The sequence below is a fragment of the Ornithodoros turicata genome, chromosome 1 (genome assembly GCF_037126465.1).
Source record: "Ornithodoros turicata isolate Travis chromosome 1, ASM3712646v1, whole genome shotgun sequence".
NCBI classification, from domain to species: domain Eukaryota; kingdom Metazoa; phylum Arthropoda; class Arachnida; order Ixodida; family Argasidae; genus Ornithodoros; species Ornithodoros turicata.
The window spans coordinates 130,880,267-130,907,551 of NC_088201.1; the positions used below are offsets into that span (position 1 = coordinate 130,880,267).

Here is a 27,285-nt window from a genome sequence, read left to right on the forward strand (position 1 = left end):
TGCAAACACGTTTTTCTTGTGCCGGTCATCGGCATTTAGCAGCCTTTCTGAACCGTGATGTGGATTACAGGCCCAAATAATGAGAAATGAGCAAGCAAGCATCCTCGCTGCTCACTTTTTGGTCACTTTACGTCGTTTGCAAATTGTTGCGCCTACCACTAGCGCCACATTCGCGTTCAAATTGCTCGTCTATTGAACTGTCCTTGTCGGCTCGCATGGCCGCGCCCATGAAATCGGCAATCAGCTGTTCTCATTTTCTGGAGTGTACACCAAACTGTTCACAGTTCAAGGTAGAGATACTTAATCCGAGTGGGAAAGCCTCGGCGGTCTTCCTGTGGATTCGTGGGTGCATCAATGAAGATGGGCATAGTTTTCGGGATGGCTGTGTGTTCGACAGCTGATATCTGTGCGCTGAACTAACTTCTACTTCTTAAAAACAACTTCAATATATTGCAGTTGTAGCGTGATAGTTTCCTTGGTTTTGTCGCATATTGCGCTCACTTCATCTGCTTTTTTTTCGCCAAGTGGTGTAACCCCCGCTTTGACTATTGCGGCCTCCCTGAGGTTTATGTGTCAGTTTTGGAAACACTGATATTGTTACATGTGACACATTGTAGTGTACTGCAGCCAGCTTCACTGTTTGATAATTTGCATGGTTACTTCTTTAATATTATTTGAATTACTTTCATCTGATACTGTACCATTAAATAAGGTAGGAATCCATTATGGTTTAGAATTATTTTTCCTTTGCAATGTTCCCACACTGATCTTGGTGACAAGTTGTCTCTCATTAAATTCCTTTTGGGTTGTATTTCACACTGCTTACAGCATAATGTGAGAATGAGAAGATGTATGCTTCACATGCTCTCAGCATCCTCTACAGCAACTGCTCCTGTGCTTAAAATCCAGAAACTACACACGAAAAAGAAAAAAAAAACTGTAGAACAGGCGACACATCAAAAAGGACAAAATGATTGGGACTGTGTTATGCTATACTTTTTTGTGTGTGTGCGTCTCTCTGGTTCTGCATTTTTGTGAACATGTGCCATGTTGCTGGTACCCTTGCCCTCTTGTCACAAAAATGTCACCTCAGACATAAAAATGCAGACAAAAAAGTAGAGAACTCCAACTTAATATAACAAGAGAGAACAAAGATGGGGACACAGGCTTCTAGAGTCTTGGCACAGACGCGGTGACCCCTCGGTTTGTAAAACTGACCCCTCCCCTAACAATACTCCCATCTCCTTAAATAGCGACCGGATGTGCAATCTCTCATTCAGTTTGGCACTGATGATGTCCGTCGCATGACGGATGAAACGTCTGAGTAAACCCTGTTATTTTGTTATGTTAAGTAGTAGTTCTCTACTTCATAGTCTAGTTATGTCGTCTCCCGGCTTTTGAAGTATTTTTAAGATGCAGGTTGTGAGAGGCACATAAACACTGCTTACATTGCTAACCTGTCTATCACAAGACATGTGAAAGGATTGCCAAATTAAAATTCAGTAATACAAAAATGATTCTGAAATACATAATTCCAATAGAAGGGAGAGTAAACATTGGAATAACAAGTAAAGGTAAAGCACTGAAGTGTTCGCATACTTCTGATGTGTATGATATACTGCTGTATTTAACCCATGACATATATGTTGTCAAACATTAACTTCTTGCATTCAACATCAAGATGGTATACCTATTCCATCTAAGCGACTCACCTTTACACGGACACGTGGCAAACCATTTTGGCACAAAGATGTGATATCTCTGCTTGTTGGACATATCAAGCAAATACTGTGCCAAAATTTACCTACATGACATACTGCATCTGCTGAGATATGTTACGGGAGAAATACTCCTGAAGCAATTAAAGGAAGTGCATACGAGTACATATGCTTTGCAGAGTTGTTCCAAAGTTGCAAGTAGTTGTTACAAAGTTATGTTCGTGTTGAATTGGCAAAGCATTAGTCATCTCATAAAAGAAACTAGTGTGAAATGCGAAGCCGCAAGCACTGTTGCATGGCCATGTTCACAATGGGCAGTGATGCTTTTCAGTTTGTGTACCGCGGACTGACTATGCTCAATGAGTGGTTTGCAGTGTCTATGATTGATGTAGGCCATGGCAGCTACCGATGAACTTTGCAGAGTGTGCAATGGTATCTTTTGTGAACGAGACAAACCCCACTATATATTCCCACGTAATTTTGATCCTACGATTAAATGAGTTGAAGGTTTCAGGTATTTAGGTGTGCACCTCTCTTCCGATATTTAGTGGAAATCACACAGTAGTTACGCATCCTCTAAGCCTCTTAAAAAAATTGTCTTCTTGAAGTGGACACGAAAACTACCTTTCGCAGACAGTACGCTGCTGGCGTACAAAGCCCTCGTACAAAGTGCCTTAGAAACGGTACAAATGACATCATACTGTTCATCATAAAAACAAATGACATCGCACTGTTCAACAGAGCTACCAATTTGGTACAGTTGAGCTACGCTCAAAGCTAGGGGGGACGAGTTCCCGTCTAAAAGGCACGGTCTTGAGGGGATTACGGTGGTCTCTGAAAGAGCACGCGACTTTCGGTCCTACTTTTCTTTCAAGAGGAGGCAGCGAACAAATGCCCATTCGTGGAACCCAGCCCTCCCCTTCCGATTTGTTTCGGTATCAATCTGTCTACCAATGTCATGATGACATTTATATTCTGTTGAGTTTCTTACGTGCTGTCCGGGACATGTATGTACACTCTTAAAAATGAACTTCACCTCATAGCACGCTCCTAGCCAACCATTATCTCGAATGATATCGTTATCTGCCCTGATTTGTTGAAAACGGGGGGCGTACGCCATTTCTGTGACACTTATGCTGTTCACAATTGTCACAGAAAAGGCGTACGCCCCGTGCTTTCAACAAATCAGGGCAGATAACGATATCATTCGAGATAATGGTTGGCTAGGAGCGTGCTATGCTGTGAAGTTCATTTTTAAGAGTGTAGGTAGGTATGCCAAGATTTTTTTTTTATTATTAACCTTTTTTGTAGTTTGAATTCCTCGAAAAAGCATTGCACAGCACCAGAACACAAAGGCTACATAATGACCCAGTTCCACCATTCAGCATCTGAATTAAGATGAACGGTCATTAAACTATCTGCTTCACTAAATGAGTTATTACTATTAAACCGGGCCTATGGAAGTCACCGAAACATTCATCACATGACAAACCAAAGTTTGTAAAAAGAATTGAGTGCTAGCATGAAGTTTTGGCAATTGTGAGTAGCATTTGAAATGCTACCTATGTAGCTGCAGCATAATTACGAGTAATTCAAAAAAAGTAGTACAAAATTTGAGGGTACTCTGCATGGTACTAAAAACTGTGATGATTCCAAGTGCTCATCGTCTTGGCCCACATTCTGTAGCAGATTTATCAGCCATTTGTGTTCCTATTTGTGGTACTGTGCAAACTAGCCACTCCACCCACATACCAGCATTCCTAGGTTACACATAACATGTAGTTGAAGTGTATACGAAGAGGGGAGTCAAGTCCTGTAGATCACAAACAAAATGTAGAAACCGACACTGAAGATTGTTTAAGTTTAATTTGTACAAGCTTTCGCGTGGAGCTTTCGCGTGGAGCTCCACGCGAAAGCTTCTACAAATTAAACTTAAACAAAAATCTTCAGTGCCGGTTTCTGTATTTTGTTTATATAACATGTAGTTATAAGAGTGGTTTAAACCACCTCGCAGAATTTGCAGATGTTGTTCATCAACTTTAGTTTGAGATGGACAGGGAGTTTCATTGCCTGGGGCGATACTCAACCCCATAGCTGCTTGTCGTGTGAGGAAGGAAATAATGTCCCATTGAGTCCAAAATTGCCAAAAGAGCTTTGAGAGCAGGCATTCGTGGGCTCGATTTGGCTATAAGCCCAGCAATTTTATCTGAAAATGGCAGTTTGGAAAGCTTGGTAGTGTGTGCAATGACACAGAATATACTCTGGGTCTTCTACAGCACTGCAGTGACAGTATCTGAGAGAGTCAAATTGCCTCAGATGGTAATGACACTGAGCTGTCAATGCCCCATTGAGTCACAGTCCATGAGTCACAGTGCACTATCTTGGCGAGAAGTGTTTTGTGGCATCCAAAAACCAAGCTCTGGGTCAATATTGCTTAGTATAGACGGGAGGAAAATGTCAGTTGACCATTGACAGGAAGACTATTTATACAATCCATTGATGTGTTGGTGAACGAGATCTGCTGTCTACATGACCAGTAACAGTCCTTTGCTATCTTTCACTGTGATTTAATTAAACACCTCCCTCATGTGACGGTCTTCCCAGCACAGTTTTACCTTGCTGAACCACTTTTCGCGGCTCTTATCAAACGTAATATTACCGGTTCTTCGTAGGCTGCGGCCGAGAAACGCAAGAGACGTTTACATGATGTCTATGTGATTACAGTCGTGACAAATGGTCGCCACAGCAGTTTTGCGGTACGTTTTATATGTTGCTCATTCTGGACATTTTTCGCTACCCGATTTCCTGTCCGAAACAGCTACGACTGCAATGTCACTTCACCCATGAATTCCTTCATGAGTTGCACGCGCGTGTTAGCACACCAAGTCGTTACACGTCTGAAAAATAAATACGATTTTAAGGCTAGCTTATTTAATGGGCAGAAAATAAAAGTTGTCATGACTGTTATTGACTGTCTTCGTCAGGACAAAACATGCACAAGCGGTTAGACATTGCTTAAATAGGTTTGGTACGTGACGTCATAATCGGTACAAGCACGCCACGATGCCGTTGTCGGTGAATCAGATACGTCCAGGTGGTGATATCATTCTTCTTTGGTCCCTGTCCGTTTTGAAGCAAGATTCCTGGGCAAGGTGAGTGCTCCTTTGGACTTTGCTGAAAAAAAAAAAAAAAGGAAACAAACGAAATGAAAGGAAGAGTGTAGCTCATTTAGGCGGCCAGATTTCTTATCGTTGAAAGTGCTCCAAGATCTCGTCAATAGTTGACTGGAATTTGTAAATGAGATAAGATTCGTGATGTTCCCTGCACCGATCTAATCGAAAATTTGCCTGCATAATGAAAAGTGACCTGGTTGTTTGAAATGGCGAAAGACCGGGAGGTTTGGCTTATTTGTATGGTCGGACCAGTGGTTGTTGAAGCTGATCCGAAATGATGTTTTGGTCTGACCTACGTACTGTGCTTGGCACATGTTGCACTCAATGACAGAAATGACGTTAGATGAATTGCAGTCAAAGTCACTATGAATTTTGAGAAAAAAAAATAGAATTAGTGCTTTCAAGTGTGCTTTGGATTAATTTGCATATTTGACACCTGCGACCATCCCTCAGGTGGCAGCCGGTTCCTGGATGTACTGGTTGGCTAAGCATAGTGCTAACTAGAATATCGTGCAGGTTGCGCGCGCGCCTGCAGGTTACCTGTGGTGGCTGAGGGAAAATTAGTCCCATGTGCGTTTGTCCCATGCGCATGGTATCTGTTTGGCAGTATCTGTTTCTCTGCGTGCACCCATAGAAGCCATCTTAATCTGTAATGTTTAATTTCAAGTACGTCTAGTGTCATTTACTTATTCCTTTAATGGCTTTTCCCCCTCATTATATATATATATATATATATATATATATATAGTATATGTTTGTAACTCAAACGTCCCATGCCAGTACTGGCATGGCGACGTTTGAGTTACAAACATATGCTATACGTGCAGCCAAAGAGCTCTGGCTATTTTTTCCTTATATATATATATATATATATAAAGAGGGGGGCTTTCCCCCCTCTTTATAATTCACTGGCTTGCACTGTGGCATTGTGGAGTGCTCGGTCACCCTCCCAGGTGTATATCGCTCGCTGAGTGACCCCTGGTTTGCCAATCCCGAACGATGCGCAGCTACCCAGGGCCGACGAGCCGCAAACACGGCGAAACACGTGTCCTCTGGTGCTGTCGCATCGTTCAATGAGTATCTATATATATATATATATATATATATATAATAAAATTTTTCAGTTTTTGATAAACCCCTTTTTTGTTACTTCCCCTACTTTCGTCTTCTACTACTAAATACTAAATACAAATACTAAATCAATGTCAGCCACCTCCATCTAGTCTTCTAGTTACGTTAGATGTTTCTTCCCTGTATTATTCCCTACGATGATGGCATAGCTGCAGCCGAGGCGGCTTTTTCAAAGTACTCTGATTCTTCTTGTGATCCATCTGTCGTATCTACTCTACTAGAACTGATCCTAAAGAACAACAACTTTGAATTTAACGATGGCCACTATTTACAAGTCAACGGCCCCGCTATGGGCACTAAAATGGCACCAAACTATGCAAATCTATTCATGGGTTCACTAGAAGAAGCATTCTTGAGCACGCGTGAGGACAAACCCACTTTACACAAGCGCTACCTTGATGACTTATTTATGATCGACCACATTCGGAAGACATCCTATTGGAATTTATACGCGATTTCAATGAGTTCCACACTTCAATCAACTTCACTCACACCTATTCTCCCGTCACTGTTAGCTTTCTTGATGTTCAAATTAAGCTAACCAATGGAGTTTTAACATCTGATCTGTTCCGTAAACCCACAGACTCTCAGCTGTACTTGTCATTCCATAGTTGTCATCCTCGCCACACGAAACTGGCCGTTCCCAACAGTCAAGCTCTTCGGTATAGGAGAATCTGCTCGAATGACGACGATCTGGACAGAAATTTAGAACAGCTGCAACAAACCTTTGTCGGTCGTCAGTATCCACCCGATCTAGTTCAAGATGCTCTCAACAGAGCTCGCAAGGCAAACCATCTAAGCTTACTCGAGAAAAGACAAAACAAATCACAAAGTAATGCTGTGAACTTAACTGTAACATTCGCCGGAAATATCCCAAACATTAACAAAATACTTAGCCGCCACCACAGTATCCTTCTCCAGTCAGAACGCACGAAAAAAATATTTCCTAATCCACCACGTGTCGCTTACAGACGTACACGTAACTTACAAGATATCTTGGTCCGCTCTAAAGTAGGCGAACCCACTAGCCCTCCGGCGGGCTGTCATCCAAGTAATGACAGGAGATGCAGAGACAGATTTGCAAGTTAATGCAGACCGCACAAACGGTCAGAAGTACGAATTCCAACTTTACTGTCAAGATCAACGCAGACGTAGACTGTAACTCATGCAACGTTATCTATGTAATCCAATGCAACACATGCCGGGCCCAATACGTGGGTCAGACAAAAACTTCTTTCCGAATTAGATTCAACAATCATCGTCCTAATCTTCCAATCTCACGCCATTTCAAACAATCAGAACATTCAATCAACGAAGCCTCAGTTTTTATTCTCCAGTCGAACTTTATCTCCGACCGCTCCCGGGAATAACGGGAATCCTACCTAATTTATAAATTCCGATCGGCCATTAACGAGGACCCTGGCATGCTGTCAACAATAAGAAGTTTAACAACCTAGATAAGACCCTGTTGCCTTTTCTCGTTTCAGCCGGATTTAAATCCCCAATGACCCACAAGGACGATGACCCCACTCCTGGACCTAACACAATAGCACTCTGGAATTTCCCCAATTGACAACCGCCAGGTGGCGGGAATTTCCCCCAACCGACCACGTCATTCTCAAGTCCTTTATCAGCCTCGTTGCCACATTTAGCTCTTTCGTCCTGAAGAAGTCGGAGCTTCTGCCGTAACGTAGACATCCTCCCTCACTTTTATAGTTTTTATGTTTTAATAAGCCCCTTTTTTGTTACTTTCCCTACTTTCGTCTTCTGTCTCCCATTTATTTCAACTATAATTACGTAGCCGTCCGATCACCTCCAACTTTTACAATTTGATCGTGCACTCCCAGCCAAGGACAGTTGTTTCGCTCAACTTGGAGCTCGTCAGCCCTGCGTAGGGAAGTGACAAGATCTTGGATCGGCGCTAACAGTGCGTCTTGGCGAGACGTCAATGTTCCACGGTGACGGCGCCACCTGTGGAGGCCGCAGTGCAAGCCAGCAAGTACATATACAAAGTGAAAATAGCCGAAGCTCTGTAGCTGCACGTTGAGCATACGTTTACAATTTGATCGTGCACTCCCAGCCAAGGATAGCTGTTTCGCTCTACTTGGAGATTGTCAACCCTGGCGTAGGGAAGTGACACGATCTTGGGTCGGCACTAACAGTGCGTCTCGGCGAGACGTCAATGTTCCACGGTGACAGCGCCACCTGTGGAGGCCTGTAGGCACCTGTAGTGTCCCTTTAAGCGATATCGACTTCTGCAACAATAACCAAAATTTTATAAACTTGGAAAGTTGAACTAGCGAAATTTTTGCCATAATATCGGTATATATGAAACCAAAATTTGATCAGAGTCGAAGAAAATGCCAATCAAACGCCAAGGGCGGCTTCAGAGGAACCAAAAAACAGAGAACTCCAGCACCGAGCGATCGAGAGAGTCACGGGAGCGCCAAAGATGATTAGCGTCGGAGTCAAATTCGACTGCCGGCGCGCACTGCGACCCTTACCCTCTCGAATGAGCGAATAAAGACTTTCACTAAAATTCTGCAAACGAGAAAAGGAATCGGAGGTCCTGACGTTTTCATGTAAAACACTACGACTCGGACGCAAATAAGCCCGCCTGAAATTTTCTCGTGGTCTACAGACATCTTCCCTTGTGGTATCGGGCATGAGATAGATGTGATGTACAACGAACATATTATGTTAATAATATTATATTCAATGATAATATACTATGCACGGACAAACGATGTCAGTAAAGATGAAAGTATTGAATGCTGTCGGGCATGAATCCGATGAAGCAATAATAATGCGTTTTTATAATTCCGGCAGTGAAACGGTTGAAGGACAAAATGCGGCCAAGGAATCCATGCGGCCTTGTTGATAGTCACCCCTGGTGCATCCGGCTGTTAAAGAGAGAATTGCAAATTAATTCAGGAATGCGCCATGTAAGTCAAGTTCTTCGTGAAGTGCACTTGTGTAGGTCACTTAAAACAGAAACTTGGGAAAGTTGGTGATACATACCATAGGGAAGAAGTGCAGTGGAGGGCAGACATGAAGGAAACAAGCACATTTGCACAAGTAAAATGTGTGTGTTTCCTCGATGCTTATCTTCCGTTGCACTTGCTCCCTACAGGATGTGCACGTCATTTTACGTAGCTGCGTGTCTACGCAAGATTTGCACTGATTTTCGTGAACCTGTGGCCGGTTTTACAACACATTTGCCTAATGAACAAATGACGCTTCAAGGAGAGGTCAGTGTCGCGAATCCCTGGGCTTCCACAATGTCCCAACGATATTAATCTTGAAGGAGAATATTCTAAAGAATTCGGCAATGAGGTGCACAGGTAGGAACGTAGATCACGGTAACGGACCCCTTATGTGGGCAAAACAATCCTTTCTAGCGCTACGATATAGGGATATGGTAGCAAGCTTATATGCTTGTTACTATGGTAGCCATGCCATATTCCGCGGAATCAGGATAAATAAATGCTGCCAGTAGCTCATACCACACCGCCATGTTTCGTATTGCAAAGATTTCTCCACTATTCTCTAATTATTTCGTTGGAGACTTAAAACAGATGGCATGAATGCGCAAGTCTGGTGAGAAACGCCGATGTACGCTAAATCTTACTGTAGCACAAGTCAGTTGATGAGAGGTCAAAACGTCGCTTGAAGGTAATGACAGCTGACATGGAAATGATAACCACCGTTTCTTTTGTTTGTTTATTTGTTTTGTTTTGTGTTTGTCGTCTGGAGAGGTCATGTGATTAACACCCGAACTAACATGACATGATGAGGATCCTACCTTGCAATTGGTCCGACCTTCCCTTGCAATGCGCTAGTGTAGGCAAACATTGGACGCGAGCAGTCCGTATAATTATCCATTAGGTCGTTCTCGAATCCATAGAGAACGATGAAGGAATCGACACTTTCATCTAGCAGGTACGACATGATCTTCTCTCCCTAGGAGATTAAGAAATCAAGGTGACATATTTGTGTCTTTACAGCACTCAATCACCATCCGTAGAGCGCATCGGGTGTGTGATGCGAGAACCCGTTACCATTGACGTTCAACAGAGTTCCGGCAGCCAGTAAAAGGTGACCAGGCTACCAATCTTAACGCGCGTTAAATGCTTAACTTGCTTAAATGCTTAATCACTTCGGCCTTTGATTCGCAACGAATCCTCGCGCAAGCCTATCAAAGCGGCCTTGGAGCGCGCGAACTTTGAATATGACGATAGAGATTCGCGATACGCTCCCACCGCGGTGCACCTCAAGTGAGAGTTTGCAGTTGTGCCATCCATTTCAAAAGCGCACAAGGAATAGGGTCAGGTCAGGAATCATCCTCATTCTGAAGAGGGCGCTGTTGTGCTAATTGATGAAATGTTCGTTCGTCCGATATATCGGCTGCTCTCGGCATGGGGGTTTTTCCTTGATCTACCCCCGCTGCATCCCAATGAAATCTTCGGCATAAAAGTAACACGTAATTTTAACAGTAGCGCCTCGTAAAAATATAAAAATATCGACAGTGCGAGATCACGTTCAGGATGGCGATGGCCGAACATCAACCAGTTTAATCTGCTCCCGTTTGATGAATGTACGCTTGTACGCAGATATTATTAGGGGTGTCGCTAAGGGGCCGTCGTAGCGCTTAATGCCCACCCACATGGTGCGTATTTCGCTCCGCCAGTGAAGCAATGCGTGTGAAACGCGGTGCCTGAACGCGCAGAGCAGACCAGGTGTCCGCGCAAAGATGCGGCGTTGCGTGAGCGCGAGAAACTGCCAGCTGCATTGCAATACCAGCTGTTCGCCTAAATCCCCGTTGTGTGGCATGAAATTCGGAACCCTCATGCCGTGCTGGTTCGCGCACGGAAAACAAATCAACAAATCATGTGCGTGACATTTTTCGCTGGGCGTAGCCGCGTTTACATAATACGACACTAGCGTATCATACTCCAGTGTCGATCCAATCCGCCCATGCAAACGGTTATTTCCCTAGGACAGCGTATCGTATTCAATCCGCTTAACAGAGGTGGATCGAGACGGTGGATGCGCATTCAGATTGTGCATGTAAACAGTCGATGCGCATCGAGGAAAGACGAGAGGATTATGGAGAGGGGCGTTCGGGTGCGGGCTAGTTGCGTCGTCTGCTATTCCTAGTCGGGATCACAAAATGGCGATATTAGGGAGTTCCCAGCCATGCTCCGTTTTGGATATGTAGGTTAGTCTACACTGACAGAAGCAGCAGGGCTTGCGGCAAATAGAGTTCATTCTCCCAGAGTTCAGCCATGAAGCCAGCGTTCATTCTGAAGTAAGCTTGAAAACGGGACTTAGCTACTGTGTTTTCGACATCTTGACGTTCGGTGTGAAGGTAGCGGGACACCAGAAGCGGCCGTATTTGCGGCAGTGCGGCTGATTGCGGCGGAAGTGCGAATGCGAGTGCGGTGCAGTGCGGTGGGAATTTTCTGATATGACACGGCGTGGCGTCATCTCCAGTCTGGACTCGATGCGCATCCATGTAAGCAGTGGCCTACCGCCTTCTCTCCGGTTTCGACTTGATTCGATACGCTTGTGTCGTATTATGTAAACACAGCTCGTAACACGGAACGTGTTGTGCGCTGCAGTACGCACCATGTGGGTCGGCCTTTATGTTCGAAACATACAATGCTGTAATACGTACTCGAGCGAGCCACGCACTTACAGGGGCCCAAAAATGCAAAACGTGCTCTTCGCAGAATGAAATATGCCGCTACCGCCAATATCACGCGAAAATGACTGCACTAATCGTGCCCTTTTTCACGCATCACCAAGCACAAGAATTGCCGCCCATTTTAATCCAAGTGTCATTTGAAATAGCCTGCGCTCCGTTACTGAAGTTGTGCCATGTTTTATGCTGACCATGCGCAATGCGCCCGAGATATCGGGAGTTGGAGCGATAGTATAGCAGGTAGGTCCACTGACCCTGTCGTCTGCTACGGAATACCTTGTGACTCCGTCAGAATATTCCACGCTGTTAGCACAGCACGAAAAGGCATGACGCATGTAAATGACGACACCATTGGTCCTGTCGTTTGCTAAAGAGTATCTCGTCACTGAGCTGCAGAATATTCCCCATGGTTAGAAGAGTACGAAAAGGCATGACGCATAGAGCGGACGACACCATTCGTTCTGTCATCTGCTACGGAATGTCTTGCGACCCAGCTACATATTCCCTAGCAGACGACATGACCAATGGTGCCGTCTGCCATACTTCCGCTTCAAATCCCCATACCTCGGCGCCGTGCGGATGCTCAACATATGACGCAACAGAACTTCAGTCCAGTTAGCCGCTTTTTACATTTCCTTTCACTACATGTGTGTATAATATTCCGCGGGCATGTCCCTGGCGTGAATACACTGTTATGGTTCTTAAAAACGTGGATTAATTCTGGTGCTCCCAGGATTACGCTGAATACTGCCTGGACAATTCCAGGTGGCACCCGGATTAAACTGAAAGGCGCCGGGACTATTTCAGGTGGCACCTGGATTAAAATGAGCGGGAAAACCAGAAGGATTCACCTTAGGGATGACAGGCACGCAGGGCAAGCTCTCAATTTATTCATATTTTGGTGATCACAGCTCGCATTAACATCCGCAAAAACAGGAGAGGAAGGCTTACATAGCTTTTTTCTTTCTTTTCTTTTTTTCGACAGCTGTCACGTGACAGTACAGTACTGCGTACCCCAAAGGCTCATAGAGCGCAACATGGGGGAGTGGGACGATAGAGGCATGTCAGCAACACAAAGGCGATGAAAAAAAAGTACAAAACACTACAGTCACATTGCCTGGCTGGCACCAAAAGTAAACCATATAATACAAAAAAAAACATAATAGTACATTATAAAACGAGTACAGACATCAAACGGAAGTTATCGTAGTCAACGAACTCAGCTAGGTCAGAGGGAAGGTCGTTCCAGTCAATTGCGGTTCGATAAAAAAATGATTTCGCAAAGGTGTCTGTTCGACATTCAAAACGATTTACTTTGCATTGATGGTCGAAACGTGGGAATATAAGTGTAGGGCGGGTAAGCGGAGAAAGGGTAGGTGGGATACCGTGCACGGATCTGTGAATAAGTGATAACCTGGCGACTGTTCCGCGACTGTTCAGGCTATGGAGCTCAAGTCGCTGTTTAATTGCCGTTACCGAAGAACTTCGCGAGTAGTCGCTGATAATGAAACAAGCTGTTCTGTTCTGGACAGCCTCTAAAGCAGAGCACAAGTAGCGCTGAGGGGGATCCCAGATAGCTGAAGCATACTCCAATTTGGGTCTAACTAGAGAAACGTATGCTAATTTTCGGATACCTTGAGGGGCCGACTTAACGTGACGTCAAATGTACCCCAGGGGGCGATTAGCATTCTTAATTATTGATTCGATGTGCTTGTTCCAAGTTAAAAGATGAATACCGAGATATTTGTAAGAGTCGACCCTGACAAGAACGTAGCTGTCAAGCGAATACGGAAATGAAAACATTTGGTTAGGGCTGTAACGAAGAAAAGAAATGAGGTTACATTTATCAAGATTAAGAATTAAGCATGTTCCAAGTCAGGCACCAGGAGTGAATTAGAGAAATGTCATATTGTAATGCAATCTGGTCAACAGGTGAAGATATTTTCCTATAGATTACACAGTCATCGGCGAAAAGACGTATAGTGGAGGAAATGTTCTTAGGGAGATCATTGATGAAGATTAGGAAAAGAAGGGGACCAAGTACCGAACCCTGGGGGATACCAGACGTCAGAGCAAAAGAGGAAAGAAGGACAGTCGTTGCACATTAGAAATGAGGAACGGTTAGTGAGACACTCGCGGATCCAGTTGTAAGACTTGGGGTCAATATGTCTCGCGCGGAGCTTTTCGAGAAGGTAATGGTGAGGTACCTTGTCGAAGGCCTTGCGAAAATTGCGTCAGTTTGTGAGCGGTTATCCGCATTCATGAACAGGTCGTGAAGAAAGCATGCAAGCTGGGTCTCGCAAGACCATTGTCTACGAAAACCATGTTGTAGCGAGTAAAAAAAGTTGCTCTCCTCTAAAAACTGCGCAACGTGAGAGTAAATAGTGTGCTCCAATAATTTACAACAGACACTAGTCACCGAGATCGGCCGGTAGCTACTGCCAACTAAGCGGTCGCCTGACTTAAAGACTGGAACAATCTTCCCTACACTCTAAATCGTTTCACACCTTTAAAGGTGTAAAATAGGTGTATTAACAAAGATCACACCCCTTTCACACCCTAATACTTTGTTTTTTGAAGTTCCTGAGGGTGTAACAATGGTGTACAACACCATCAGGTGAAATATGGTGGTAGTGTGTCGCCAGGGTGTAGAAAGGGAGTATGTTTGTTTTCGTTCACATGAACAAAAGTAAATATACAGTCAACCCTCGATTTATGAACCTTCGATTTATGAATTCCCTCGTTTTATGAACAGGAGCACGAGGAACCAAACTTTTTACATGCATTTTCCCCTCGTTTTATGAACCTCGATATCCGAATAATGAATGGAATTTCTGGGAACCAACTAGGAGTTGCCCAGCGTTTTTGCCCTCAATTTATGAACGGGTGGTCCCGAGGTCAACAGAAATGTTCAAAGGGATTATTCCGTGGTCTTATGAATGATGCCGGAACGGACGAATCTTTTTCCAGGTATTGCACCCAGGGTTTTTAACCCCTCGAAATCCGGGTTTTCCGGGGACGCATTAGGGACGACCAAGTGTATAGCAGAAGGCCTGGTCGAAAGCAAAATTACACAATATATTGCATTATAAACACAATCTCAACTCGCAAATACTGTTTCGCCACCCGATAGTACTGACTTAACGGAATTTTCGATTTATAAATCCCTCGATTTATTAACGATATTTCTGGGAACCGAGGGTGTTCATAAATCGAGGGTTGACTGTATACAACAACAGGGAACAGGAAGTTACGTTACAAAAGTGCATGCCCTGGATCTACAACACGTCTACCATCTGGTAATGCATGCAGATTTAGAAGATCTGTTGAGATAGTGCTTAAATTTCTCAAAACACGTTGATGCTCATTGCAAGACAGAACAAATACATGATAGTGCTCATCATACTCAACTGTAGTTAATGTTTGTATGAGAAAAATGGTATCAGAGTTAATAACATGTATGCCTGCAGTCTCAATGAACACGGGTAAGTCCTCCTCGGAAGATTCTTTGGCAAGCCGACAGCAAATGTGTTATCATTATCAACTGCACTTTTCACATAGACTATAGATTCTGCGTGAATATCATGGTCATGAATGTAACTCTGAATCGCTTCTGGGGCATGTTGAAGTAGTATCTCTTTGGAACTATCAGTAGATGTGGCATTTCTCATGAAGGGCTGCGACCACACATACATTTGATAAAATTGATGCCTTCTTGCTAATGAAAGGGTTATGTTCTTAAAATGTCATTTTTTTAGCAACATCTTTAAAATGCTGGTGTTTCCCTTCGAAACGCGTACAACCATACAGATAGGAAAGGACCAAACAACCTGATGAGTCGCGGATAATGGACAACGTAATGCATTTTACAAGGGTTAGATATTTGTGGGTAACAACACTGCAAAGCCTTGAAGAAGCGAATAAATGCAGCGTTCTAAGTAATGAACACGCATATGGGGGAGGTGCCTGCTCATGAGAAGGTCTACAGTTTCACGAAAAGCTATACAGGGTGTCCCAGAAAACGTGTCATTGAATTATAATAAAAAAACTACGCCACCTAGAATCATGCGGTCAACAGCATTTGTTCTTATTGGGTTTTTGCCACCTCCTAATGTGAATGTCATGTACTCCAAGTTTAATTATGTAAATATTTGCGAACTGAACTCGGAAATTTGCCAAGTAAAGGTCACTTTTTTACCCCACCAATATGAAGAGCGTGCCGAATTCACTCATATTCATGATAATTCACAGTGATACTCACGAGCTATCCCATCGGAAAAAATAGCCGAATATCATGCTTTTGGGAGCACCGGACCATAGCGCGCGATGACTTTTTGAGCGCAATCGCTCGCAGTGCGACGAAAGGAGGTTCCGAAGCCAGCCCACAGAGTGATAGTAGAAAGAGTAACAGTTTCTAAAATTGGGAGAGGGAAGTATTATCCCAGCGAAAGTCGGACGTGATAAGCCGTGCCTGTTTTATCTCCTTCTGCGATGTCGGGGAGGGCTGGGTTTCCAACCTCCTTTCGTCGGACTGACAAAGATTGCGCTGAAAAATTCATCGTGCGCTATTCTGTGCGACCTCCGTAGAGCATGATGTTCGGCTATTTTTTCCGATGGGATAGCTTCTGATTATCCCTGTCAATTATCATTAATTTGACTAAATTAAACACGCTCTTCAGATTGGTGGGGTAAAAAAGTGACCTTGACTAGGCAAATTTCTGACTTAAGCTCGCAAAAATTTACATAATTAAATTTACGTTACACGACATTCACACGAGCAGGTGGCAAAAACCCAGTAAGAACAAATGCAATTGACCGCATGACTCTAGGTGGTGTAGTTTTTTAAATATAATTCAATGACACGTTTTCTGGGACACCCTGTATACAGCTGCCATGCTTCATTGCCATGCACAGCTGCCACGCCATACATGATTGTCTCTATGTCGGCTGTGCATGTTTACACATATATTTAATCACCTTGATGTGCATACATATATGGACCTCAATGTGATTATACGCAATATGGTGGTAATTGTGAAAACACAGTTACCAGCATATTGCCAGAAACCCAACAGTTTTATTCGGCATTACACCCTTTACACCCCAATTGCCATGAGGGTGTTAAAATACGCCTTAAAAGGTGTGCGCCATGAACATTTTGATTTACACCCTTTAAGGTGTAAAACGATTTAGAGTGTACTTTCCAATCATTCGGCAGCTCAGACTCCTGTATGGATTGGGAGAATATGTAGGAAAGGAAGACACTCGAAATTTCCTTTGTCATGCGTATAACTTTAGTATTGACGTCATGAGGCCCCGAACTCGTGGATGGCTTCAAATATTCAACTTACAAATGCCCGGGGCACTGATGCTGCCTAGGTCTGCACAAAAATGAAGGGAAGTATACTGGCAACGGTCTTCGTGACTAGTAGCGAAAACCGATTCAAAATATGTTGCGAATAAGGAAGTGGCCATGTTAGAAGATACCGGGTTCCCACTGGAGTCAGCTATACGGATTATGTTACCTTTTCGGGGGGATATCCCCTGCCAGAACCTTCTTGGGTTATTAATTAGCAGAGAGGGTAAGTCACGACTGAAATATTCTTGGCTTTCCTCAGCGCAGATTTAATATGTTTATTTTTATTTTTTAATTTTAATCCCTTCAGGAATTGGGACAGTTGGAGCTCTTAGCCCTCCTAAATAGTCGCTGTTTCTTATTACGCAGTACCCTGACTTCATTAAACCAGGCCGATGGATGGCGTCTTATACGTAATATAGGAACATGTAATTTGTTAAGGAGGTTGAGGGTGTCACCAAAAAGGCACCAGTTATCGTTAACAGACCTCTCATAGAAGCCCAAAACAAAAGCATAATCGGACATACGTAAACCATCGTTAATCGCGTCAAAGTTTTCGCGTTTATAATCTCTGATTACTTTCGTTGAAGTGCCCCTATGATGGGTAGGAGCGCTCGACTTTAACGAGAAATGTATGACCTTGTGGTCACTCAACCCATCAAAAACAGAAAGGGATGACACTCATCAGGATGCGAAGAAAAAACTAAATCAAGTACAGCTTCCGAAGAACACGTAATTCGCGTAGCAACAGACACAAGTTGCTCTAAGTTGAACGTTAGGGACAGGTCAACCAATGCGGCACCATTAGCAGATGAGCGAGCTCTCACACTGGTCCAATCTACATGAGAATAATTGAGGTAACCGAGCAGAATTAAGTGATGACATGAAAACTTGCTGACAATATACGATAAGGAATCGTGTAGGGACTGTACAAAGGAGTCAGGGGTACCAGGTGGTCTGTAGCACACTCCAATAAGAAGATTAGGATACACACAAGGACACCCATACAGATTCAATCTCAACGCTAACTTCAATATGGGTGGGAGACAGTGTTTTTTTTTTATTTTTTTTTACTGCAGTTAGTACACCACCTCCTCTCCTTCCCTCTATATCACATCTGAATATATGGTAATCGGCGAAACATGGGTTAAGCTCATCATTACAGACATCAGACGATAACCACGTCTCAGTTCAAATAACAATGTCCGTGGAGCAGTTATACAATAGACTACACATTTCAAGTTTGGGCATGACGCTCCTAATGTTCGTATAGAGCACAGAGAGCGATGGCACTGTTTCAGTGATGACAAGAGGTGGAACAATATGAACATTATTTAGCTACGATGGAGTTTCCTTAACACAAAATTCTTCCGGGTTATAATAGTAGCTCTTGGATCCGATGACTAGCTTGTCGTACCTCAGTTTGAATGGAACAGCCTGGCTTCTGCCAAACTAGACCAGTTTCTGTCGTGCGAGTCGAGTAGCGGCAGAAAAATTATTGGAAATTCTTAGGTTCGTTCCCTTAAGGACATGACTGGACACGAGTACCTTGTCTTTGAGTTTAAAAGAACAAAACTTTGCAACAATGGGGCGGACCTTATTGGCATAAGAACCTATGCGATGTACACGTTCAGAATCCGACGGTGAACACTGAGAACGTAGTTTAGTGCTACATAGATCGATGACCTTCATTTCGGACTGAGACCATGTTTCTCCAGCTACGTCAGATAGCCCATAAAAAATAAGGTTAGATCTTCGAGAACGATCCTCAAAGTCATTCAACCGGAACTCAAGGTCCCTCAGGCGTGTTGAGGTGGCGCTGTTGGATAGCCGAATCTGAGAAATGTCCATTTGAATACTGTTCAGAATGTCTGATTGAGTGCTCTTAACCTCTGACAAGTCTTTCTCAACCGAGTTCAGTTTAGAGGATAGGGAAGATAGGGCTTCATCGGTGGATTGCTGTCTCTGTTGGAGTGCCTTCACAACTGACAGTAATGTGGTTACATTGATATCTAGTCTAGACAGTATTTCCAACGACGTGGCTAGCTGTTCTTCCTAAGCCTTTGCCATCGGGCCAGGATTTGTTTCGACATCACCAGATAATAGAATCGCTAGCAACTTGTGGGCAAATTGTTGACATGACATACAAATACAAACAAGCCGTGGAGAAGGCAGCAGCAGTGTCAGACATGGATCACCACTACTATAGGAGTTATCACCAGCATTACTAACCTGTAATGCAATGAAGAACGGATGAGACATACTGCCGGAACCGCTGCTGGCGTTCCCACTGAAGTCGAAGTCGTGAAGACACGATTTTAAAGGATCATGTGATGACGTAATCAGAAAGCGGAAGCACGGAGCTTGGAAGGGAATGCCGGTGAAGATAGTGCCCTCGTCGGGGACGATATGAGGACACTTGAGGCGGACTAGTAATTAGTATTTAATCTGTTTGAGCGATGACGGAAACGCTTGAACAATTTGGTACAGCCAAAATATTTGCGCCCATTCTTCGCCACTCCCTTTCCATCGTCTGACCCCAACAGCCATGGTTTGTATCCAGCGTTAAAAGTTGTGTAACGAAAAGTGAACACCGTTTCCTCTTACGGCGTTGTGCCCAAAAGGTTTCCCTTCGAGCACACTCGCATTGTTACCTCGTTTGTGGTGCAATCTTCCGGCGTGTACAAACCGTCCATTTTTGAGAACGCTGGGCCTTCTATCATGGAATGCTATGGGACAATTCCCAAAACAGCATCAAACGGGCCGGTGTGTTCAACGATTGTTTGTTCTTAATGGTTGGTGCTACGACACATACCACCATTGTTATGCTTCTTTGCTTGCCTTGCTTCTTTGTGACATGTCACAAAGAAGCATGGCGAATACGGCAAGGTAGCTCATGTGAACAGTGATCGCATGGAGGCATTATCCTAAGCTTTGAATGACATGGCAAATTGTGTTTGGGGAAACAATTATTCAAAAGAGATTGATAGCAAGCTGTCCAATGCACGATTCAGCTATCATGTATCTGAGGCATACCGAAAACAAAAGGTACTGAAGACTATCGTAGATTTATTTTGGTACAAGCTTTCGTGCACGAGGCTGTACACTCATCAGTACATAAGAAAGTGAAGCCCCGTACAGCTCGAAAGCTTACATCAGAATAAATCTACGATCGTCTTCAGTGCTCTTGCGTTTGTGTTCTTCATCTATGGACTTGATTGCCCTTCTACGTATTGTCTGAGGCATCTAATACCCTAGTCACACGGCAAACTTAATGCAGTGAACGGGATCACATTTACTCCACTTGCTAACCAACCATCATCCGAATAACATCGTTCTCTCCCCTGACATGTTGAAAACAGGTGGCGTACTCGTTTTTTGGTACATTTCTTTTCTCTTTTTTTTTTTTGCTATAGTCGTGACGATGCCCACTTGAGTGCGGCCAACAATGGCAAGCTACCTCGACCCCCCCCCCTTTGTTACAATTATGTTATGCATAATTGCCAAAAAAAGGCGTACGCCTCCTGTTTTAAACAAATGAGCGGAGAGAACGATGTCATTCGACATTATGGTTGGTTAGGAGGTGAAATAAATGTCATTCCGTTCAGTGCATTAAATATTGCAACGAATCATCTTCGAGAAACTTCCAGGGCAGGCACGAAACAGTACATCTCATCCCGGCGCGTGCTGAAGAAGCAGCAAGAAGCTTCCAGACACATCGCCTGCTCTCTGGCAAACGCACATGCTGTTTCTAGACTTTTCGGCGCGACGCTTAAATGCTTGTGCGCTCCAGGCTGGAGCATTCATTCTTTCGACTCCGTTGTGTTCAGAGAGCTATCATTTCTTGTGCTTTTGCAACCAAGTAGTTTAATAAACCGTTTGCTGTTTATTCGACGACTCGCCGGCCCATTTCGCTTCGTGACATTTCTGGTGGAGGTGCGGGGCAACCCTTGTTCAACGGCATGGATGACCAACTGCGACGAAGCAGAAGACAGCTTGGCCTGCCTGCACAATTTGGTCCATTAGTACCCCCTAAACGCAAGAAGAAGATGACTGCGCAGACCAACACCCCAGTGGCGCAACCTGTTGCCACCCCCATAGCCCCTGCACGGTCGCCAAAGGCATTCAGCGGGGAGTATTACCACGACGTGGACGATTGGGTCGACCTCTACGAGCGGATCGCCAGGTTCAACAACTGGAGTGACGACCAGAAGCTCGTCAACGTCTATTTCTCCCTGGAAGGCACCGCGAAGACGTGGTTCGAGAACCGGGAGACTTCGCTCGCGTCCTGGGACGTCTTCAAAAGCAAACTCCGCGAGGCGTTCGCTTTTCAACAACGAGCTGAACGCGCTGAACATCTGCTCCAGAGACGGATCCAGCTGCCAAACGAAAGCGTTACTGGCTTCGTCGAAGATGTGTTGTGGCTCTTCCGGCGAGCTGACCCTAAAGCATCCTAGGAGAAGGTGGTTCAGCGACTCATTAGGGGCGTAAAAGAAGAAATTTTTCGCGCCCTGTTCCGGAATCCACCCGCCACGACCCACTGCCACGACCGACGCTTTTCTGGACGAAGCCGTCCGCATTGAGAGGGCCCTGCTCTCTCGCGCTACCGTCGACCAACGACACCAGAGCTACGAGGCTCCACGACCGCTGGCCTCAACGTCGGATCGCTCAGACAGCTGATTCGAGAGGCGGTACGCGAAGAAGTACGAGCTCTCCTCTGTCATGAGAAGGCCCAAGACCTTTTGTTTTCGATCGGTGCGATCATCAAGGACGAGGTTCAGAAGGCAATCCAGACGTCCTCAACCGTCAACCCCGACGCCGAAGTACCGAGACCAACCTACGCCGCCTCTCTGAGACAGGTGCCACCTACTCGTTAGCCGTACTACGGAAACCGTTGGAAACCTACTCCGAGCGTCCCGCCACGCTCTCCGCCGTTTCTCAAAACGGACGTTTGGCGGACTCCCGACTTCAGACCGCTCTGCTACCATTGTGGAGAGGCCAACCACATCTATCGCCGATGTCCCTACCGACGCCTTGGCCTTCCCGGATTTTTACCTGATGCCCCCTGCCCTCAGCGCGGTAGTCGCCCCGCCGCAATCATGCTTTCTACTGGCTCACGACGCGACCTGTCCCCGAGCGTCCCCCACCGCAGCAGGTCGCCAAGAGCACGTTCACCGTCACCGTCAAGACGACCTGTGTGGCGCAGCCCTAACCGGGAAAACTGAAAACTGCAGCTCCGGGAGGTGAAGCTGCGGACCGACGACAAGTTACAATTCCTCCAACTCGACGAACAGCAACGCAGCACCGCCACGAAAAATTACCAATAACCTGAAAATACTCATCGACGGCCATGAGATGATTGCGCTAATCGATACTGGAGCTGACGACTCCGTTATAAGTGGTACGTTGGCTAAGAAGCTTCGCAAGGTGCAAACGAAGTGGGATGAGCCTGGCATCAGGACTGCTGGTGGACACGTCGTAACACCGACTGGCCGATGCAATGCAGTCATACAAGTGCGTGACATCCAGTACGTCGTCAGCTTCGCCGTGCTGCAGAACTGCCCACGGGATGTAATACTCGGAATAGACTTTCTAGTCAAAAACGAAGCAGTCATCGACTTCACAAATGGAGTTATCTCTTTTAAAACACCTGAAACTACGGAAGACAAGTGGTGGGCACGAATGACACCAGAAAGGCGCGCAAACACGGACGTAACCGCCGTGACGAGTCAGCTCGTCAACCTGCCTCCCTTGTCGTCAGTCCCTGTGACCGCTACGTGGGACAGAGCACCAACTGGCTGTTTGTTGGCGGAAGGCAACACGCAACTTCTCCTCGAACGAGGAATTGGGATAGCAAGAGGAATTGTGCCCGTAAGAAACGGTATAGTCGAACTCCTGGTCACAAATTGTCGCCCGGAGCCACAACACCTTGCAAACGGCACGAAGATAGCTGTCATCGTAGACCAATACACCACCACAGATGTTTGCCTGATGGACACTGCTAGCATCGCGGTCACCGCGGAACACGAGGCCGGACATTTCGACCTAACTCAACTCAATACAACTCAAAAGCAAACCCTTCTCCAGATGCTCAACGACTTCTGTGACTGCTTCGCTGCATCGTCGAAAGTAAGACAAACGCCCATTGCGAAGCACCGCATCATCGTCGACGAAAACGTCCGTCCCATTCACCGCATGCCGTATCGGGTCTCCTGCAAAGAGCGGGAAACGATCGAAACGCAAGTAGAAGAGGTGCTAAGAGATGACATTATCCAGCCATCGACCAGTCCGTGGGCATCGCCGGTGGTACTAGTGAAGAAGGACGGAACACTCAGGGTTCTCCGTCGACTACCGGAAACTCAATGAGATAACGAAGAAGGACGTCTACCCGTCACCGCGCATCGACGCCATGCTCGATCGCCTTGAAAATGCAAATTTTTTCTCTTCCATGGACCTCAAGAAAGGGTACTGGCAAATCGAAGTCGACGAACGAGACCGAGAGAAGGCTGCCTACGTCACTCCTGATGGACTCTTCGAATTCAAGGTGCCTTTCGGCCTGTGCACAGCACCAGCGACGTTCCAGCGAGTTATGGATACAGTTCTTGCCGGGTTGAAGTGGTAAAGCTGCCTGGTGTACCTCGACGATGTTGTCGTCTTCCCAAAAACTTTCGAAGAACATGTTGAACGGCTGAAGCAAATCATCGAGGCTATCAGGAGTGCAGGGCTGACGTTGAATCCTCATAAGTGTCGATTCGGCTACGAGGAACTCAGATTTCTCGGCCATCTTGTTAGCAGCGACGGCGTACGCCCCCTACCTGACACGCTATGCCGAGACTAAGGCACTTCCACAGGGGACAGCAACAGAAGTGGCGGTGTTCTTCATCGAGAACATCGGACTACGTCATGGAGCTACGACGGCCTTAATCACCGATAGGGGAACGGCATTTACAAGCAGGCTAACACAAGAAATCCTTCGACTCAGCCACACCGCCCACCGCAGAACAACGGCGTACCATCCGCAGACGAACGGGCTCACCGAACGCCTAAACAAAACCCATGCCGACATGATTTCGATGTACGTCGACGTCGAGCACAAGACATGGGACGAAAATACTGCCTTACGTCACGTTCGCCTATAACACGGCTGTCCAGGAAACGACGGGATTCACACCGTTCCGCCTTGCACACGGCCATGACGCATCGACTATGCTGGACGCGATGCTGCCCCACGGACCCAGTGATGAGGAAAACGACGCTTTGGACTTCACACAGCGAGCAGAAGAAGCATGTCAGCTGGCCAGGCTACGCATTGGTCAACAGCAACGCGTCGATGAAAGAAGATACAATTTGCGCCGACGAGACGTACGCTTCAGTCCAGCCGACTTGGTACGGGTTTGGATGCCGATTCTACGACGGGGCCTTAGCGAGAAGCTACTCAAGCGCTACTTCGGTCCCTACAAAGTACTTCGACGCATTGGAGACCTGGATTACGAAGCGCTCCCTCTCGACGACCTCCGAGGGCGGAAATAGTTCACGTCGTTCGACTCAAGCCGTACTACAGCAGGTAGCAGTGAAGACTGGCCGGAAGGAGACAACATGACGAGAAAAAAAAAAAAAAAAAACGCATCGCGACGACGCCACGTCTATGGAGGGGGCAATGCCACGAATCATCTTCGAGAAACTTCCAGGGCAGGCACGAAACGGTACATCTCATCCCGGCGCGTGCTGAAGAAGAAGCAAGAAGCTTCCCGACACATCGCCTGCTCTCTGGCAAACGCACGTGCTGTTTCTAGACTTTTCGGCGCGACGCTGAAATGCTTGTGCGCTCCAAGCTGGAGCATTCATTCTTTGGACTCAGTTGTGTTCAGAGAGCTATCACTCTTGTGCTTTTGCTACCAAGTAGTTTAATAAACCGTTTGCTGTTTATTCGATGACTCGCCGGCCCATTTCGCTTCGTGACAATATGTCGTGTGGCTAGGGTATAACTCGCAATCTTCTACGTATGCATACAACTTTATGTAATGCATGGCAAGAGCAGTTGCTGGATTTTTAGTGTGTGCCGGAATTTTAGTGCGTGCCCTCTCTGCTGATCGGAGAAAACGTCACAAAGACAAGACCAATGAAGAAGCTCGCTTTGGCTCCCGGGAGCGCAGGCGTTTGCAAGTCCTGAGAAGTATGTGATCGGCTCGTGGAATGTCAGTTCTGGGTTAGCGTTGCACGGTTTCTACACATCTAGGAGGGTTGCACCGTGTTCCACGCGATAGGGTCGGGTCAGAGCTAACAATGGTAAACGAAAGTCAACGTATCTGCTGAGTACTTTTCACTTAGTGTATTGAAGCAGACGAGCTCGAAGACAATCGCACGCGCACCGCTCTTATTTGTGCGCCTGGCCTGCGTCACCGCGATGTTATCACCGTTCGAGCGTCATCAGCCGCAGGTGCAGAACGATTTTAACGCTGACTGATTTAACATAAAAGCTGTTTTCCGAAGGGAAACTTCGCCAAGTAAACTGTGAATGTCATACGCACATTTCCGGATGCAATAGTCCCCTTAAAGGGTCTCTGACCAGAACCTGGTCAATGTCTTTGTTTGTATGGATAACGAACCTACATGGTGCCTCCAAGTTACAACTGAAACGTTTCGTCTCTGCGGAGCCGCCAACTATTCCAAACAAGGAGCCGAAAAGCGGTTTCGATTTCTGCCCTCAACTCGTGCGATCAGCGCAAAACTCTAGATGTTATGCAGTGGTTTTCCCACGTGTATGACGTCAAACGCCCGCGACGTTCATGGGTGGAAAGTCTACACCGGAAGTTCGGGTGGTTTCCGCAACTTCCGTATTGCTGGGTGCTTTTTCAATATGGACGCGGAAGCACAGCGGAGTCGACAAGTCAGCTTTTCAGCTACCTTTCAGCAGCTGAGAGGCACCTGCTACGTGCAGCAGAGTTTGGAGGCCTTGCTTTTGAAATGTTGAGCCGCAAATCGACTTCAGCATGAAGAGGAAGTTCCAACGACAGACTGTTAGATGAGCTTTCAGCATCCATCACGATGAAGCACATGAACAGCTTGTGTAAATTTCATGTTTGACGGCGCCGTGTAAAAGGGCCGGAGTGGTTCATTGCATAATAATGCCGAAAGAAGTCGAGTGCTTATGTTGCAAGGAGCTGCTCTTAAAGTAGCATATTTAGAACTTCGAGGGCAGCACGAAACTAGCGCTCATATTCACAAGTAAGAAGCGTGCGTGTCTCATGCACAATCATGCTGGTTGGTTTCAATACAAAATAGTTTTTCTGAACTTTTCGTTATTGTTCGTCACTTATTCAGAAAGAGTGCAGCTGAATTAATACTCGGCGTCCTACTAGCTTCAGCTTTGTTCAAAGCTTGCGTGTCTCATACAGGAAATAGATACGTACACTACATACCAACAGTTCGTGAGATGGATGTTGCACAAACTTGAAAAAAACAAGAGAATCGTTATACCAGTCTGCGCGGTGAACAGGATACGCAAAGCCTTTCCCATAATCACTACTACATGCTTTAAATACCCAAGATACTAGGTGGAAGTCCCCCACACAGGGGGTGCCCTTGCAATTTCAGCTGTAGACTAATGATGCAACTATAATAATGATCCCCCCTCTCCCCGAACTTTTTTCAACACTCCTCGATGCTTGGGATTCTGGATAAACCACTGTGCTGACCCCTGACACAAAGCACCATCTCATCAGCCTGCTCCGCCTGGTAAGAATTACATTGGGCTCTCAATTCCACCACAGACACAAATCCAATCCTGTTCTGACACATCCTTTTGTCCACCCATCCAGTCAATGTCGTAAGTGTTGTTCGAACTCTTACTGTCTGATAGCACCCAAATAGTATTGTTTAGGCACCTCAAGTATTTTAATTATCGTTATGTGGAAGTAAATCAGACTGTTATGCAGGTTACCCTGTGTGTGACCTCGGTTCCTGCTCTCTGTCCTCCAGAAGTGCTCACTACACAAGTTGACTATCGAAAACCTCAATCTTCCATGCATGATGTAAAACCCCAGTTCGCTTGCTTCCTAGCCATTGTTTCATTCTCAATCTTCCTTTTGTGTGCAAATTGCACACCCAGTTCGAGTAGGATGTAGACCTTGAGGAACCAAGCTTTGTATCTTGGGCTGCTCGAATACTCAAATAGGCAAAGAAAAAGTCAAAGATGATGTA

General features: G+C 45.6%; 1 protein-coding gene across 5 annotated transcripts in view; it reads right to left on the minus strand.

The window, feature by feature from the left end:
- Positions 1 to 8,736: 8,736 nt before the first annotated feature.
- The window catches only part of LOC135369020 (uncharacterized), a 142,337-nt gene continuing 123,788 nt past the window's right edge, over positions 8,737 to 27,285 (minus strand). For 4 of the 5 annotated variants that reach the window (XM_064602650.1, XM_064602641.1, XM_064602625.1 and 1 more), the window contains 2 exons: positions 9,828 to 9,985; positions 8,832 to 8,925 (listed from right to left, as the gene is read on the minus strand). In XM_064602650.1, coding sequence (XP_064458720.1) covers positions 8,907 to 8,925; positions 9,828 to 9,985 — 177 coding nt within the window. In that variant the 3' untranslated portion in view covers positions 8,832 to 8,906. Of the gene's footprint in view, positions 8,926 to 9,827; positions 9,986 to 27,285 lie in introns of all 5 variants that reach the window. The other variant, XM_064602633.1, reaches the window with a different exon arrangement.